Source organism: Procambarus clarkii, chromosome 34 (assembly GCF_040958095.1).
Source record: "Procambarus clarkii isolate CNS0578487 chromosome 34, FALCON_Pclarkii_2.0, whole genome shotgun sequence".
NCBI lineage: Eukaryota > Metazoa > Arthropoda > Malacostraca > Decapoda > Cambaridae > Procambarus > Procambarus clarkii.
In genome coordinates this window covers 39,758,198-39,777,154 of record NC_091183.1, presented here as the reverse complement: position 1 = coordinate 39,777,154, position 18,957 = coordinate 39,758,198, and the positions used below count along the sequence as shown (strand labels likewise).

The following is an 18,957-nucleotide window of genomic DNA, read 5'->3' as shown; positions in this document are numbered from 1 at the left end:
CTGGGTGGATGGATGCATGGTTGGGTGAATCCACTGAAATTCAAAATACCTTGAGTAGATTAACCTTTGCACTGCATAAATTAAGTTGGCTGGAAACACATTTGTGCTGATATTTACTGTATTTATTTTTCTTCTTCGTTGCACATGAAATAAGATTGTGCTATTTTTGTTTTATAAAATGCCATATAATGTACAATGCTTCATTAGGATATGCTTAATCTTTTATTGATTAAATTCTGATATTGACATCAGTATCTGAAGTTTCTATCAAGAGTTACACCTTATTTTATTTTTCTTGAGAGATTATGAGGAATGTAAAATAATGTGTGATTGAAGAAAAATACCAAAATGGTCAGAAACGTGATATTTTATATATCGGTAAATATTCTTTGACATAAGGATGCCATGTTCCAGAATTCTTCTAATTGACTTATTATGAAGAAAACTATGATATATATAATAAGTAATAAACAGCCAGAAAGATATCAAATCCCTGTGATTATAGGTACTGTATTCATAAGCAGAACTCGATTCTCTCTAATTTCTAATAATGACTGTCATTTAAAGTAAGCCATACTTTACTCCTGTGGACCTTTGTACGTGCTCACAAGCACCATCTGCTTGGGTTACCATGTGCTGCAGAAATACAGTATGTTTATAAAAGAATTTGTATAAGCATTTACTATTAATTTTGATAGTACAGTATACAGTACCCATCTTCCTTTTAACAGTAATGCACAACATTCTATTATAAACTACAATATTGTACTTGGTAACCACTGGTATAGCTTCCGGCCAACAACCAGCATCGGCTTGTATCATGGGAACTACTAAATGTTACGATCTGATATTAGTACTGTATATAAAACGGCAGGTTGTATCAATATGCTTTGGTAGTACAGTAGTTTAATTTGTTTAGTGAAACTTGGATTAGATGACTTCTCATATGGCCAAGACTTAGCATTGACCACCCCCAGAATCAACACAAGGTAACCCACAAGTCCGAGTGGTTTGTTTCTCGGGAACTCCTGAAAGCTTAGTAGGTTATCTGATATTAATATGGAAGGTACAATGGTATGTTATTATATTATGGTGTTATTTTCAATTAATTTTGATATACAGTATTTGAATTTGGTTTCCGATTACCAGCTCATAAGTTTCTGTGGCACTGGCCATCAGCCACGTATTTTTTTTTACCTTAAAGCACCTTTCTAAGCCTCTACCATTGTATAATTCTATACTGTAGATACCTTATATCTGCCTGAAAATAAAAAATAATATCACTACTATATAATGTCTTTGATGCCAGGTTCATCTTTTTCATACAATATTCGAAAAAGCATGCACACACTTATATAAAATAAAAGTTTACATTTTTATTAAAAACTTATATTTCAGTATTATGGTGTATTCAGTGTTTTCCTGATATTTTTGGGATTCAGTTTTCTCCAGCAATATAAGCTATAGTTTTATTTGTTTTTTATTTTTGTTGGAAGTGGCTGATGACCAAGCAACCTTACTCAAATTGTATGACAATGAATGGGTTAAATGCTTCCATCTTTTTTATGATCACATTTGTGAATACTGTACTGTATAATTTGATTCTTTGATGTAAAACTTTTATTGTTTTCATAAGAATAATCCATAAATATATTAATACATTAACCAACCTTAGTTTTGACATTATGCAATACTGTATGTGTGTTCTAATAACTTGGTAACAGAATGTTTTATAGATAATGTACTCAAGTTTGGTGTACATCTGATTTTTATCATCTACACCATTGGTGGAAGAAGTAAAAGTGATATGCAGTAAATATATAGTTGGATGAAAAGATCACGCCAATCATTATCTATAGTCTACTCTCATTTTAGCGTGCTGGTTTCTGGTCATGGATATAAGAAATACAAAAATTACAGGTATTCTATAATTTTCTAAGCCTTCATTTCAGATGTCAAAAATAAATAACTAAAACCAATTTACAGTAATGGGTAAATAAATATAAAACCAACATCAAACATTGTCTACTGACTAAACGTGCAAATGTTAGTAATACGACTCACCTCTATTCCTTTTCTTGAGGTAATGAGACTATGTACAGTATGTGTGTGTGTCTGTGCGTGTACACATGAAGTTATTTGTATGAAAGTTGCAATCTACAGTCCTATTGTACAGTAGAGTACATACTAAATTTAGTACATTATTAAAAATTAAATGGGAGGGGGGGGGTAGTAGAAAAGTTTCATTTGATCATATGGATAAATTCTAACATTTTCCTTGACAGTATGTATAATAAACACACACAAACATTATGTAACAAATTATTTGGAAATAGAATATTAGTCTTAGTAGTTAAGTTTGATGCTCATCCAGCTTCCTTTTTTAAATACCTTTCTGGAAGCATTTAATGAAGTGCTGAAGCACAGTGGTGAGCACAATCAGTTAAATGCTTTGTCTTATTTCTTACATCTGATGCCTCTCTTCACCTAGCAGTAAATATGTACTCAGGTGCATCTGTATTTTTTTTTTATTTCTCATCATCATCTCTGGCCTCTCACTTAAGTTTCCTGTAATGCACATATGTAATTATCCAAGTGTAGCTCTCATCCTGTAACTACAAGATGAGAGCTACGCTTGTGGTGTGTGTGTGTGTTGCGTGCATGTAGCAATACAGTACTTTACATAGGTGTGCAAAAGTTGTGCTACTGCAGGGATGTTAAGAGTGATGCAGAAGTATACAATAGATGACCCGGGAAAATTGATGATCTTTAGATTAAAATATGATCTGGATTTCCAATCTCAATATCTGTCTTTTTTTTCCAAATTTAGCCCATGTTCCAAAGTAAATGTCAAATTAGAGCAGATTTAAACCAAATATCTTGGTTTAAAGCTTTGCCAGACATAAGTGACCAGTAATTAAAGCTCAGTTCAACAAAAAAAGCAGGGAGAGAAGATGCCTTGGGAGAAACGTCTTCGTCCCTTCACTTTCTAGTGTGTGGTCTGGTCAACAAATTAGAGCATTTTCCTTATAGACCAATAAACTAAAATATGGCTTGATGAAGGGGGAGCACACTATGCCATTCACTGGGTTATGGATTAGATACACATTTTGAATCAAAAGTTCATAAACATCACTCCTTATCATACTAGTTTTATACTAGTACTCATGCATATTTGCCACGATGTCTGTTTTGAATCTATACACATTTCTTAGAAGTAAAATTATGTAGTTTATTATTAAAACTCGTTACAAAGATAATTTAATAAATCACTCTATATTTTGAAGTACTGTACTGTATGAGAATGTCAGAATAAATATCTTTTGTTAAAAGCTTACTTGGAAATTTATGATGAAGAATATTATTGCTATATTATCACCATACTGATGGTCAATTTCCCCACCATATAATGGTCAATTTCCTCACCATATAATGGTCAATTTCCCCACCATATAATGGTCAATTTCCCCACCATATAATGGTCAATTTCCCCACCATATAATGGTGGCAATTTCCCCACCATATAATGGTCAATTTCCCCACCATATCATGGTCAATTTTATCACCATATCATGGTCAATTTTATTACCATATCATGGCCAATTTTATTACATATCATGGTCAATTTTATCACCATATCATGGCCAATTTTATCACCATATCATGGCCAATTTTATCACCATATCATGGCCAATTTTATCACCATATCATGGCCAATTTTATTACCATATCATGGCCAATTTTATCACCATATCATGGCCAATTTTATCACCATATCATGGCCAATTTTATCACCATATCATGGTCAACTAAATATTTTGTCATTTACTGCTTAAGTCTTGGCTGTTTATAATTAATGCATATTAATGTTCAAGGATGATGTAAGTAATGTTTTTAAACATTTAATGACATGTGTAATTTATATAAAAATGTAATTTTGTAAATAAAATATAATGAAATTAATATGCAAGGAGAAACAAATTGTCCCTAACGTGCAGCTAAACCATCTACTGAATAGGTGGCGCATTCTTCTATTATAAAATATTTTTATAATTGAAGACCAAAATAAACAAAATAAAAATCTATAATACAAATGTGTTGGTCTCTCACTCATTTCAATTGCCTTTCATCACCTGATGCCTCTATTCACCTAAAAGTTAATAGGTATCTGAGAGTTAGCCAACTGTTGTGGGATACATCCTGGAAGAGGTCAGTCATTGGTCTTGCGGGGGCCTCAAAAAGCATAAAATATTTTTTTGGCCCTAACAGTGGAAAACCATATTTCCTATGCAGAAGATGAGTCACAATGATGTGGCTGAAGATATGAAGAGTAAGCAACACACACACACCAGAAGATAAGGAGACGACGACGTTTCGGTCCTTCCTGGACTATTATCAAGTCGATTGTCAAATATAAGACAATTTGACAAATATAACAGACAATCGACTTGAGAATGGTCCAGGACGGACCAAAACGTCGTCGTCCCCTCACCTTCTAGTGTGTGGTCTGGTCAACTTTAGCCACGTTATTGTGACTCATCGCCTGCATAACAGACAATAATATCAAGTCAAATATAACACTGGATTTGATAATAGTCTAGGACGGAGTGAAATGTCGTTGTCTCTTCATCTTCTGGTGTGTGTGGTTTAGGCTTCATATTCCCTACCTCAGTGTGCATCATTCCTACTTCTCTCCCTTTTTCCCCCTCCCTCCATAACCATCTTATCCCTCCTTCCCCCTGTTGTTCTTTCCCTTCTTCCATGTCATTAAATCTACCTCTCTCCTTTCTTCTCTTTCCTTCTTTTCCTCTATACTTCTTCCATCTGATTATTCTTCACTATCTCAGCAGAAGAGGTTTTAAGTGTTATGTAATTATCTAAATATATAGTTATCTAAGTCTAATTTAAGAAAAATAATTATGGTAAATCTTGGTTTAAACCTTTGCCAGACATAAGTGACCAGTAAATAAATTTAGTTCAACAAAAAAAGCAGGGAGAGAAGATGCCTTCATAATGCCGATTTTTGGCCGCTAGCGGCGAAAATCGCCCCATTTTTGGCCGCTAGCGTCGAAAATAGCCCCTTTTTTGGCCGCTAGCGGCGAAAATCGGTCGATTTTTGGCAGGTAGCGGCGAAATTCGCGCGATTTTTGCCAGCTAGCTGCAAAAATCGCATGGTTTCTGGCCGCTAGCGTCGAAAATAGCGTGGTTTTCGGCCGTTAGCCGCAAAAACCGCCCGATTTTTGGCCGCTAGCGGCGAAAATCGCACGGTTTTTGGCCGCTAGCGGCGAAAATTGCACGGTTTTTGGCCGCTAGCGGCGAAAATCGCACGGTTTTTGGCCGCTAGCGGCGAAAATCGCGCTATTTGTGGCCGGTAGCAGCGAAAATCGCACTATTTTTGGCCGGTAGCGGCGAAAATCGCGTTTTTTGCCCGCCAGCTGCGAAAATCGCATGTTTTTCGCCGCTAGCGGCGAAAATTGCACGGTTTTTGGCCGGTAGCGGCGAAAATCGCACTATTTTTGCCCGCCAGCTGCAAAAATCGCATAGTTTCTGGCCGCTAGCAGCGAAAATCACACGGTTTTTGGCCGCAAGCGGCGAAAATCGCGCTATTTTTGGCCGGGATAGGCGAAAATCGCAATTTTTGCCCGCCAGGCTTCGAAAATCGCATGGTTTTTGGCCGCTAGAAGCGAAAATCGCGCGGTTTTTGGCCGCTAGCGGCGAAATTCGCACGATTTTTGGCTGCTAGCGTCGAAATTTGCACGATTTTTGGCCGCTAGCAGGCGAAAATCGCCCCATTTTTGGCCGCTAGCAGGGAAAATAGCCCCTTTTTTGGCCGCTAGCGGCGAAAATCGGTCGATTTTTGGCAGGTAGCGGCGAAATTCGCGCGATTTTTGCCCGCCAGCTGCAAAAATCGCATGGTTTCTGGCCGCTAGCGTTGAAAATAGCGCGGTTTTCGGCCGTTAGCCGCATAAACCGCTCGATTTTTGGCCGCTAGCGGCGAAAGTCGCACGGTTTTTGGCCGCTAGCAGGCGAAAATCGAGCTATTTTTGGTTGGTAGCGGCGAAAATCACGATTTTTGCCCGCCAGCTGCGAAAATCACATGTTTTTGCCCGCTAGCGGCGAGAATCGCGCGGTTTTTGGCCGCTAGCGGCGAGAATCGCGCGGTTTTTGGCCGCTAGCGGCGAGAATCGCGCGGTTTTTGGCCGGTAGCGGCGAAAATCGCGCTATTTTTGCCCGCCAGCTGCAAAAATCGCATAGTTTCTGGCCGCTAGCGGCGAAAATCGCGCGATTTTTGGCTGCTAGCGGCGAAATTCGCACGATTTTTGGCCGCTAGCGGCGAAATTCGCACGATTTTTGGCCGCTAGCGGCGAAATTTGCACGGTTTTTGGCCGCTAGCGGCGAAAATCGCGCTATTTTTGGCCGGTAGTGGCGAAAATCGCACGGTTTTTGGCCGCTAGCAGCGAAAATCGCATAGTTTTTGGCCGCTAGCAGCGAAAATCGCACGGTTTTTGGCCGGTAGCGGCGAAAATCGCACTATTTTTGCCCGGTAGCTGCAAAAATCGCATAGTTTCTGGCCGCTAGCGGCGAAAATCGGGCGATTTTTGGCCGCTAGCGGCAAAATTCGCACGACTTTTGGCCGCTAGTGGCGAAATTTGCACGATTTTTGGCCGCTAGCGGCAAAAATCTCCCTATTTTTGGCCGCTAGCTGCGAAAATAGCCCCTTTTTTGGCCGTTAGCGGCGAAAATCGGTCGATTTTTGGCAGGTAGTGGCGAAATTCGCACGATTTTTGCCCGCCAGCTGCAAAAATCGCATGGTTTCTGGCCGCTAGTGTCGAAAATAGTGCGGTTTTCGGCCGTTAGCCTCAAAAACCGCCTGATTTTTGGCCGCAAGCGGCGAAAATTGCATGGTTTTTGGACGCTAGCGGCGAAAATCGCGCTATTTTTGGCCGGTAGCGGCGAAAATCGCGATTTTTGCCCGCCAGCTGCGAAAATCGCATGGTTTTTGGCCGCTAGAGGCGAAAATCGCATGGTTTTTGGCCGCTAGAGGCGAAAATCGCGCGGTTTTTGGCCGGTAGTGGCGAAAATCGCGCTATTTTTGCCCGCCAGCTGCGAAAATCGCGCTATTTTTGCCCGCCAGCTGCAAAAATCGCAGTTTCTGGCCGCTAGCGTCGAAAATCGCGCGATTTTTGGTCGCTAGTGGCGAAATTCGCATGATTTTTGGCCACTAGCGTCGAAATTTGCACGATTTTTGGCCGCTAGCGGAGAAAATCGCCCCATTTTTGGCCGCAATCGGCGAAAATAGCCCGTTTTTGGCCGCTAGCGGCGAAAATCGGTCGATTTTTGGCAGGTAGCGGCGAAATTCGCGCGATTTTTGCCCGCCAGCTGCAAAAATCGCATGGTTTCTGGCCGCTAGCGTTGAAAATAGGGCGGTTTTCGGCCATTAGCCGCATAAACCGCTCGATTTTTGGCCGCTAGCGGCGAAAGTCGCACGGTTTTTGGCCGCTAGCGGCGAAAATCGAGCTATTTTTGGCCGGTAGCGGCGAAAATCGCGCTATTTTTGGCCGGTAGCGGCGAAAATCGTGATTTTTGCACGCCAGCTGCGAAAATCGCATGGTTTTTGGCCGCTAGAGGCGAAAATCGCGCTATTTTTGGACGGTAGCGGCGAAAATCGCGATTTTTGCCCGCCAGCTGCTAAAATCGCATGTTTTTGGCCGCTAGCGGCGAAAATCGCATGTTTTTGGCCCCTAGCGGCGAAAATCGCGCGGTTTATGGCCGGTAGCGGCGAAAATCGCGCTATTTTTGCCCGCCAGCTGCAAAAATCACATAGTTTCTGGCCGCCAGCGGCGAAAATCGGGCGATTTTTGGCCACTAGCGGCGAAATTCGCATGATTTTTGGCCGCTAGCATCGAAATTTGCACGATTTTTGGCAGCTAGCCGCGAAAATCGCCCCATTTTTGGCCGCTAGCGGCGAAAATAGCCTTTTTTTTTGGCCGCTAGCGGCGAAAATCGGTCAATTTTTGGCAGGTAGCGGCGAAAATCGCGCAATTTTTGCCCGCCAGCTGCAAAAATCGCATGGTTTCATCGCATGTGAGTACAGCACAGTATATAAAAGGAATTAAAGTTCATATTTAATGTCTTGTAGCTTTATCTTATTTCTACAAAAATATTGGATTGACGTTAATGAAATGCCCTTTCTGATGTGGCACCTTAGTAGCTCAACTTTCCTAGCGTACTGCACTGGTACCCAAGGGATATGGGTACCAGTGCAGTCTGGTACTGCAGTCAATATACCATCTGTGACCATCTCTACCCACTAAACAGGAAATGCCATGGTGGGATGCTTTCACACTTGGGGAGCATGGCACCTCCAATTATGAACAGATAAAATACGGCAGAACATCTTGTGAGGCTGCAAGCCGCAAAGGCAGGTTCTGAACTGCATCGTAACCCAACCAGCAGAGACATGAGGTAAACAAGCCTCCTTGCTGAGTGGGAGTGAAATTCACCAGTGAACTGACCTTCAAGTGGAGAACCAGATGCTAGGACTAGAGTATATGGCTACCATACACCAAAATCCATTTGCCAGTGGCAAGAAAGAGCATCAGAAATGAAAGGAATACTTTAAATATAACAAAATGCTATTTAATAAGCATGCACTTGACTAACAGTGCAGGATCCTGACACCTCCCAAACCAGAACTAAACACCACATAGTATTAACTACTGTATTATTGCTATGGCACTCTCGTTAATAGTACTTGTTCTGCCAACAAAAACACTACCCACAACAGGGAAAGACAAAAAAGTAACCCATCCATTAGGAGGAACTCAAAAACCTCAGAGAAGGCCCTGGTGGCTAACGGTCTTTGCTAATAGTACCAGGGAAGGGAGCCTGAAACAAAGCTGAAGCAGACTAGGCATCCAGGGACACACACAGCTACTAGCAAACATGTTTGAGCAGAGTTCAACATGAGAATGCCTCTACTGAGCAGGAAATCCAAAATGCCACAAGTCAGTAAAATATAAAAACTGATCTATGCAAGAGAGGAGTGCACCAGGCAAGAGAGTGAAGGCAGTGCACTTTGCTAGATCCTTGAGTGGCTGGTGTTGCCATCTGGTGGTGGTGGGATAAGTCAGTGAGGTAGTATATATTGGCTGTTCCTAGCTTTCTTTGGGGATTGATTATCAAAAATATCTTTAGCTCATTTTAAACTGTATGATCTCTGAATTTCATATGCTCACCTATCTCTATTAGGAACAAGATTCTATACCTTGCTCCCAGTAGGTCAAGATGCTTAAGCTCTGGGAACCCAGTGAATTACTTAGAAATAAGGCTTTTGAGTGTAGAGTAAAAGTGCCTTTCTGAGCTGGATGTTTGGCTACTCTTGAAGGCAATGTCCTGGTCTTCCCAAGGACAAGGACCAAACACAGCTAATACTTAGTTTATACAGATACTCTTTCCCAGCTAAATTATTTTACCCCTATTTAAAAGTTATGTTCAGCATAAAGTTTCAAGGAACAGTAGGAATGTGCCCAAGCTCAACTAGCTGTGAGAAAAGTGGTGATATAAACAAGGCAGTTGCATAAGATAAATTATTTAGTAATTGTTTGAACTCTTGCCATATTATGGTAAAATCAATTTTTTATATAAATGTGAAAGCTACATTACATATACTGTAATATAAAAAGTATAAGACAAATCACAAGTTAACAGTGTTGCTAATTGCATTATCTATTGGTGTTTACATACTGGCTGCAACTGTATTATATATATGTGTGTGTGTGTGTGTATATATATATATATATATACTGTATATAATAATGTAAAGAAATTGACTTCATACTGTGTACAGCGAAAGTTTTAATATTTGCTGTAACAAAAATTTTTATACTATTAAAGTACAAGCGGGTAAATTTGTATATATCAAAACATTATATGTTAGACATTTAAATGTTCTAAAAAACTATTATGAGGAAACACTTGAGAGAAGTCAGTATGATAATTCAGGATCCAACAAGTAACAGTCCATTGGTCATTATTATTAACAGATATTACCCAAAATTCCAAATCAGATTTTTTTTTTAAGTTTTTTAGAAGCATGATTTGAATGTTGCACAATACTAATTATTTTAATAAAAGGGCTGAAATTTGTTGTTGTACTTCCATAAGAAAAAAATGAGCATTGGGTAGTTAATTAGCTGATAAGTAATGCCAGTCCTTGTACTGTTATTAATTAATGTTAAGAAAATGGGTATTCGAATTAAATTAAAAAAATTACATTTAGGAATATTGCATGGAATATTATGCTTATTGATAAATCATTCCAACTGTATTGACCTTATTTGCATATAATTACAGCCCGAGAATATCAGAAGCATAAACAATTCGATGAATATAAATACAGTACATACAGGCAGCCACGAGAGAATAGAATTTGGAATTATATTTTAAAAGACTTTAATATTCACTATCAAACTAAAGAGGTTCAAGTTAGACATAATCAACTGTTAAATTCTGTGAGCAATGCCCAAGGTAAAACTTGGCAGGATATTTAATATACAGGTAACTACAGCTATAAAATTATAAATATTTTTACAATACTTGTATTAAACATCTTTTACAATTTGACTTCACACTTTACATATATTACATTCACAAAGTAATTTAAATTGAATGTTGAAATGACTTTCCAGTTCTCATTAAAAAAATTAAGGTCAGTATTTCTTTGCATTTAAGTAATAATGCTGAAATGGTATATATCTGTGGGAAGGACATACCAGGATGCCTGAGTGTTCAAATGAGAAGGCCAGCATCTTGGTACACATTATATAACATGCAACCATTATCCTCAGTTACGCTTTCCACCATAAGTTCAGCATTAATGAGCTCACAAGAAATGAGATAAATGTAAATAGCAATATGTTGCATAATCATCACTACATTAGAGGAAATAGAGTAGGCAGAATAATGTAACAATGAATAAAAATGAAGAGAGCATTCCACTACGTTCAATTCACTTTTTTACTTTTAACATGACTGATGTAAGTGAAAAGATATGATGTGGCTATATTGTAACAAATGTTAATGTTACAAGATAAAAAGAGATTTTATTGACAGCATAACATTCATGGTAAGTTTCAGCACAGGAAGGCAAAAATGTATAGTTGTTAAAACTAGAAAACCATGAATAGAGAGAGACATAGGAGAGAGCAGGAATTTAGTCGTATTTTCTGCTTAATCATGTAAAGGTGTGTACAAATAAGCAGTAAACATAGGAAAGTCAAATAATTTTACAAATAAGTGTTTAAATTACAGTACTATGATGCAAATCCAATCTTTAAAAACTGTCAAACTATATAGAGTACAGGGAGGTATTTTTTTTAATTTTATAGATAAAAATATTAACTGGTAATATATTATTAATCCCAATTTTCATTGAGTATGACAGCTGTCTATCATGAGGTTATAAGGAATTTGTTGTAATGGTCAGAGACTGTATCTATTGTTGTCCAAGACTGAATCATGTTCAAAATCACAATTTCACCCATTAGAATTGCATATGAATTAAATAATAATACATTTATATTTATATGTAACTACAGTATAAGATAAAATTGAATTTATTCTTCATATGTATATTTATATTTAATGTTGAAAATGTATGAATGCAGAGATGGATTAATTCAGTCTTAGACTAATCATTTTCTAATTGCATCGGGGTTGGAAGAAAGCTCGGCTCTCTCCAGCTTTAACTGAACTCATTTCAAAGTTTTACTCTGAACTTATCTCATCAGGCCATTATCCACCACCTAAATTTCATGTCCCTAAATTTATTTTGCATTTCACATGTAACTTACTACTACCATATCTACTGAATATAAATGTAAAGTTTGAACAGTAGCATAAACTGTGCTAGGGAACCACCTCAGTTGTTGCAGGGCTAGGGTCCACCCAGCACACTGCCTTCACACCAAGCCCTCTTGCCATTAACTTCACCATGACAAGGAACTTTTAAAATGGTTTTCTGCAAAGTATAGGAGTGGGGAGTTCGGGTACTTGATTCAAATGATAATATTCAGTATGGCACAAGAGAACATATTAAACATCTCAATGTTCTGTAAACTATCATAGTTCTGCAAATACTGGTTCTGTTAAATAAGACTTTTTTTCCTTCATTCTCTCTCTGCATAAGGAGTTCCATTGCTTAATTTCTTAATGGTGTGGTGCCCAGTCATTTGTGTGCATCAAAATTATAATTTCTACCTCTGTTTGGTTATCTGGCAGCAGATAGTCAGAGACTAATGATCACAAGACATACCTCCTCTAAGGTTAATAGCATACAGTGTGGTCTGATTCCTCTTGAATCGGGCCACTCCTTTAGTAGTGCTGCAGGGATTTTGTCTCCAACCTAGGCCTTGGTCTTGTGCTCTACAGTATTTATATTCATGCAAATAGTCTTGGTTGGGTACTTCCGAGGCAGCTCTCCTTAGCTGAATATTTTGATTCAGGGTGTAGAAGTCTTGTTTTCTCTTCTTTTTGTTTAGGTTCTGATTATACTGTACTCTCTCTCTGTCATTAGCAAGACAGAGATTTTCAGTGAGCACATGCTGAGCACACTCATTTTGCACCTAGAACTTTTTTTTATAGTGTGTGCCAGTATTCTTTATTCCTTGGGCTTTCACCTGCTGTCTCGAGTACTCTTCTTTTAAAGTTTGGGGTCAGTCTAACCACAGATGTGCAAGACCCAAGTGAGGGTGGATGAATCTTCCAGGACCTATTTTTGACTTGTAGCTTCTGACATTACAATACAGGTCAGACTGTGGGCTGCTCCTTTCTGTGTCAGTTGGTGTCTACTCTTAGGCTTCCTCCATTTTAATCAGGTAGTCAGATGACCCATGTCCATGTGAAAAGATACTTGTTGTACTGAGGTTTAAGGTTGATAGGCTTGGTGTTTGGACATTGTCCTAGGTCAGCTTTGGCTTTGATTTGGAACAACTGATGGCCTGGTTATAGAGGGGTATTTTAATACTCTCAGAGCTTTATTTTTGGGAGAAGAAGGGGCTGAGAACACAAATTTACATAATATAGAATGGATAAAAAAGTACAAAAACCTTTACTAATACATTACCTACTGAATTAGCTTGTTTTCACAAATGGTTTGTACCAAATTGTAACTTTGCTTAACACTTTTCAATGCAGGATTGTATGATTTAATTTGTTTTTGACTTCATCACTGTGTATCATATTAGGGGTTAAATTTAAGATTTTGCTCAATTAATGCAGCAATATGTGCAAATAGTGTGGGATAAAGATAAAGAAAAAATCTTAAATTTGTTTTTATATTCCTAATGATTTGATTACCTTTTATGTTACGAAAGCAAACATCTACAAATTTTCTAATATTAAAGGGAAACATTTATGAAAATCTCAATGGAACAGATTTCTCGTGGTCCAGAACGAGTTCACATACCACACTGCTATGTTGAATGACTCTAAGCTGGTTGCTTTATTCTATTTTATGCTTTATTCTTTATTCTTTATTGCTTTATTCTTTATTCTTTATTTTATTTTATTCTATTTTATTATTTTAGATATCACAAGTTTTATAAAATTTTGGGAGTTATACTTATTAATTTAAAGTATTTTTAGGTATTTACAGTATTTAAAGTATTTTTAGTATTTTTAGGAATTTACATTTATTTTACTGTCAGCAAAGTATGTCTGACTATAAACAGGAGTTAATATACTGTATCCTTAATTTTTGTATTATTGTATAGAAAACATTTTTTTTAATTGATAAATCATTGCATACATCTTAATTTTTCCTCTATGTAATTATATTTAATGTCATGCCATATCATAAACAACTAGAATATATCTTTCAGCCAACTGGGAAATATGTAGGCCAGACTAATTTGCCACCTATGGTGAACGAACACTTGTATCATGCATTTTATTGTGGTTTTAATCATCAGTTTGCAATTGCACTAACAGATCCCCCTCTAATAAAGACCGTACTCTAGGTATGATTCTCTCTATCATTCTTATGACTTTTACCTTGCTGGTTCACTGAATAATAAACATAAAACCAGCTGATGATAATCACCAAATTCCAGCTTTTAATGAATTTGCAAATATGGATCATTTGATATAAATAAACAAACATTAAGGTACAATTTAGATCAAGATTTCTCAGTTATCATCAGTGCTCTGTTACTAAAAATTGTATGTGCAAGATAAATCATAATCATTGAGGCCAACTATTCTGGACTTAGCGGTTCTACACAGATGAAGAAAAAGAATATATACGTTCACAGTGGTCTGGAAGTCTTAGGGAAAAACAGGAGAGGTTGCCACACCATCTTCACAGAGAACCACCAATTGTCACACCCTTAAATCCTCTTAAATACGCACCCTGTGTCAACTGTGTGCAGAAATGCATATGTGCAGATATATGTGTATACATGATGCAAATGCAGTGTGATTGTACTGTACAGTACAAAGTGTCTTAGAAATGTGCACTTGTATATGCATCTTTCATATAAATAGGCATGATAGGTAAAGTGCTTTAAAATTGATTGAGAAGGAAACAATTTGAGGATTGTACATTTGATATTGTGTAAACGTATATACAGTACATAATATTTTATAATGAAACAATGTCAGTGATCACCTGAATTTTTAATGGAATGACTGAGAAAGCCGTTACATGAATTTGCGAGTATTTTGTTAGTGATAAAGGCCATGCTCAATTGTGCTAATCTTTGGTATTTAAATTCAGATGATTAAGACAAGCAAATCTATTAATGCTTATTTGATTCATCTCATCGTGAAGCTGTAAAAGCACTTATGTTTTAATAGTGATTATACAACATTTGATTCATCTCAATATGTGAAGGTGTCAAAAGTACTGATGCTTTAACAGTGATAGTAAAGCATTTTGACTGGAAGCCAAAATGCCTCTCATGGTGGTGGCAGACAATTTAACAATGGTGCACTGCATCCTGTTGGAGTAATTAGCAGTCATTGAATGCTATGCATAGATTGTAACTAAATTATCCAATGCACTGATTCCTCTCCCTCTATTATTGTAAATAAAAAAATAATCAAACTTTAATATAAATTTTAGCAGATTAAAACATCTAATCCCCATTAGAGATTTACATTGTAAACTACTCTCAGTACTGACATCATCCACACTTAAGTTAAAAAAAAAAAATACTGTATTTACATACAAAATATTTCCTAATTGTTTATTAGTTAAAATCTTAATTATTATATCAGGCTTTAATGAACCTAATATTTTAAAATATTACAAAACAGAGACAACAACACACTTTAATACAGACACTAAACCAGGAAACCATGATTAGTGTACAAAGGATGAGCTTGCTCTTACCGACTTTGTGGGAGATCCCGACTCTGACCATCTTCGAGGATGAATGTCCTCTTTACTCTCTTGTCTTGGTGACAGAAGAAGAGTTTCCACTCCTTCAGGAATATCTTCTCCCTGTCCCCTTGTTATCCCGTCTGCTTTTACTCTTGGTCGTAAGGTACTTCGAAAGCCATCAAAAAAGTTCTTTTTAAGTTTGGGTGGACTAGAGGGTACATCAAGCTTATCTACTGATCCTTGCTTCTTAATAGGGACATAAGTAGGTATCCTAGATCCTTCAAATGATGAAGGTGGGGCTGGTGGAGGTGGTGGTGGTTTAGAGCTCATACTCAAAGTTGATGAACCAGTTGCCATAGGTGATGTAGGAGCATTAAATCCACTACTGCTGCTGCTACTTTGGCTGCAATAAACATTTATTTTGTGGTAACATTAATCCTAAATAGTAATTACTTATGTGAAACTAATATTCATAGTTTTGAATGTCGCACAATGTAAAAATATAACTTGCCAATGGAGTTTCAAACCTAAACCATGGGTAATCCCCTCTCAATAATCCATTTTCATAGCACAGTGGCAATAATTAAGTTACTAATCATATAACTTCTACCTGCTTGATTATAGTTATTTATATTATAAGAAACAAAAATGTGTGGTTGAAAATTGGTGAAAAATGGTGATAAGAGTAGTACTGCATATTTCAGTGAATATGTCTTAGGCTATTAAAAAAAAGGATGCACAGCAAATATTGCTGCAAAAAGATATGCCAAGTTATGTAAGAGAGAATGATTGTAAGGAGAATGGTTAGAGATGAAAATATTTAAAGAATGAGGAATTTGGAAGACAGTTAAGTGAGAACTGTAGGAAGAAGAAATTATTTTACAGAAAGGTTAACAATAGACATAGTGGGTTAAAAGGGGAAGGTAAATAGTGAACAATGTAGGTGGGATTATGTTGACAGATACTGGTATAAATTAACGAGTTCTTTAATTTCTTTTCACTTGAGAATGAACCATGGAGGTTCGAAACATTGTGCGATTTTGTAATTAGTGTAATATGTTCTTAAGTTATTAATTCTTTTCTTCACCTAAAAACAACATGACTTTTGGTGAACTCCTCTTCCAGCTAAACCCTGATGCAAGAACATTAGTAAGAAGGATAGAAGCCCTAAATCAGAAAATAGCAAATACGGAATATGCTGTCATATTTAATGAGACATGCATATTATTATTATATGCATATATAATAATGCATATAATAATGCATGTCTATATATATATATATATATATATTTTATTCAGGAAAGATCTGAAGAAATACTAGGTTGAAATAGGGCTGTTGATTTAAAAACAAATTAATGGATAACATAACAGACGGAAGATTGCCGTTTTGCATCAAATGTAGGTTAGACATATACATGAATAGGTTTGAGTGGATATAAATAGGAGCTACTTCTCATTGTATGACTCGATAGACATTCTGCAGTTCCTTCATCTTATTTTCTTATGTTTAGGAAGGCCATTTCATTATACTAACAATTTTGTTAGGTATGCAATATAAAGGATTCATGGTGAGTTACTTGTATACATTTATCTCGGGCTTCTCACCTAGAAGGAATATCAATGGTATTAGCTTTCTTTTTTGTGACTGGAGCACGGTGTGAAATGGGTGGCTGACTGAGAGATTTACGCAGAGAAGCATTCCAGCTGCCGCCTCGCTCTGGATGATCCGTTCTGTAAAATCATATGAAGTCAACACAATGAATAGAACTGTACATATATTCAGCCTCAAATTTAATGCATTAATCAATGTAATTATTATCTGAGAATTACTTTCTTGCAAAATAAACTCGTTTTAAATTTACATCAATGCTCTTCCATGAAATTAATAGCAATTACCGCACACAAACAACTTGCCCCCACACTTTATTTCATTATACTCTATATATCATATTTAAGATTACTTTTATAGTATATTGCCTTTTACAGTTCACAAATTTTATTTATCCTGGTTTATTTTATATATTTTTTTGGCATGAAATCTTGAGACAGTTAAGCCTGTAAAAAGAATCCAAATACAAGGGTGGAAGAATCTAACAATTGGTCAAGACTCATTATGCCTGTCATGTAAACATTAAAACAAAAACTACAGTCTTTCAGTATTAATTGTTATCTTAAAATAGTGTGTTTAGGATGTCATCATTACTACATCAAAGGCATGCTGGAAAAATATTCTTAAGAAGCAAAGCACATTAAAGGCAACTGTTAGCAAGGAGCACTGTTACTAAGCCATACTGTATCTGCCAAAGAAGATTCAACAGGTGTTTTATATGTAAAAATGAAACACCTTTTTTCAATAACTTTAAACTACTGTACTTTTGTGACTTATCCTAAAGACTCCCAAGCAATTTTCCCACTGCACAGCTAGTTTAATTGCCAGATAATATTTTTTTTAGCATGATATAAGATTTTAAGTAAAAAAATCACATATGAGTATACAGTATATATATACAGTATATATATATATATGTTTAATAACATTTATTATTATGTTGTTAATTGCTAAAATTTGCATGTGTTTTATTATAAGTGATTAATGCAAGCTTATTTAAACAAAAATTGCCACATTTGATGTATAACTGCTGATGGATCTACTGTACATTATTACGTTCAACGACACCACAGTGAACCGAACATTTTATTAACTACCACAATAAATTATTCTAAAAGACAGATAATAAAGGTTATTACAAATATCATGTCTAATTAAAAAAGAGCTTTATAGGTTATCTACGCTGCTACTGTGCCCAAGTTATAACTCAAAACTGTACTAGGCTACAGCTAAAATTCTTTGCAATGCTAAGCGCTTATCTTTTGTAATTTCAAGAGGCAAAACATGAAGAAAAGTGTAGAGGTGCTATAAAAATATGTCTTTTAAAAAACAAACTTTAATAATCTTGAATTTTTCATTAATTATGGGTTTTAGAGTACAGTATAATATTATACTGGTACGTGTGTGCGTGTGTATGTATGTATGTATGTATGTATATATATGTCGTACCTAGTAGCCAGAACGCACTTCTCAGCCTACTATGCAAGGCCCGATTTGCCTAATATGCCAAGTTTTCCTGAATTAATATATTTTCTCGATTTTTTTTCTTATGAAATGATAAAGCTACCCATTTCATTATGTATGAAGTCAATTTTTTTTTATTGGAGTTAAAATTAACGTAGATATATGACCAAACCTAACCAACCCCACCTAATCTAACCTAACCTATCTTTATAGGTTAGGTTAGGTTAGGTAGCCGAAAAAGTTAGGTTAGGTTAGGTAGGTTAGGTAGTCGAAAAACAATTAATTCATGAAAACTTGGCTTATTAGGCAAATTGGGCCTTGCATAGTAGGCTGAGAAGTGCGTTCTGGCTACTAGGTACGACATATATATATATATATGTTGTACCTAATAGCCAGAACGCACTTCTCTGCCTACTATGCAAGGCCCGATTTACCTAATAAGCCAAGTTTTCCTGAATTGATATATTTTCTCCAATTTTTTTCTTATGAAATGA

The 18,957-nt window shown here is 36.5% G+C and overlaps 1 protein-coding gene across 7 annotated transcripts in view; it reads right to left on the bottom strand.

The window, feature by feature from the left end:
* Nucleotides 1–18,957, bottom strand: part of trio (trio Rho guanine nucleotide exchange factor) — a 766,603-nt gene that overhangs the window by 25,222 nt on the left and 722,424 nt on the right. For all 7 annotated transcript variants that reach the window (XM_069335896.1, XM_069335893.1, XM_069335897.1 and 4 more), the window contains 2 exons: nucleotides 16,996–17,121; nucleotides 15,398–15,791 (listed from right to left, as the gene is read on the bottom strand). In XM_069335896.1, coding sequence (XP_069191997.1) covers nucleotides 15,398–15,791; nucleotides 16,996–17,121 — 520 coding nt within the window. The remainder of the gene's footprint in view (nucleotides 1–15,397; nucleotides 15,792–16,995; nucleotides 17,122–18,957) is intronic.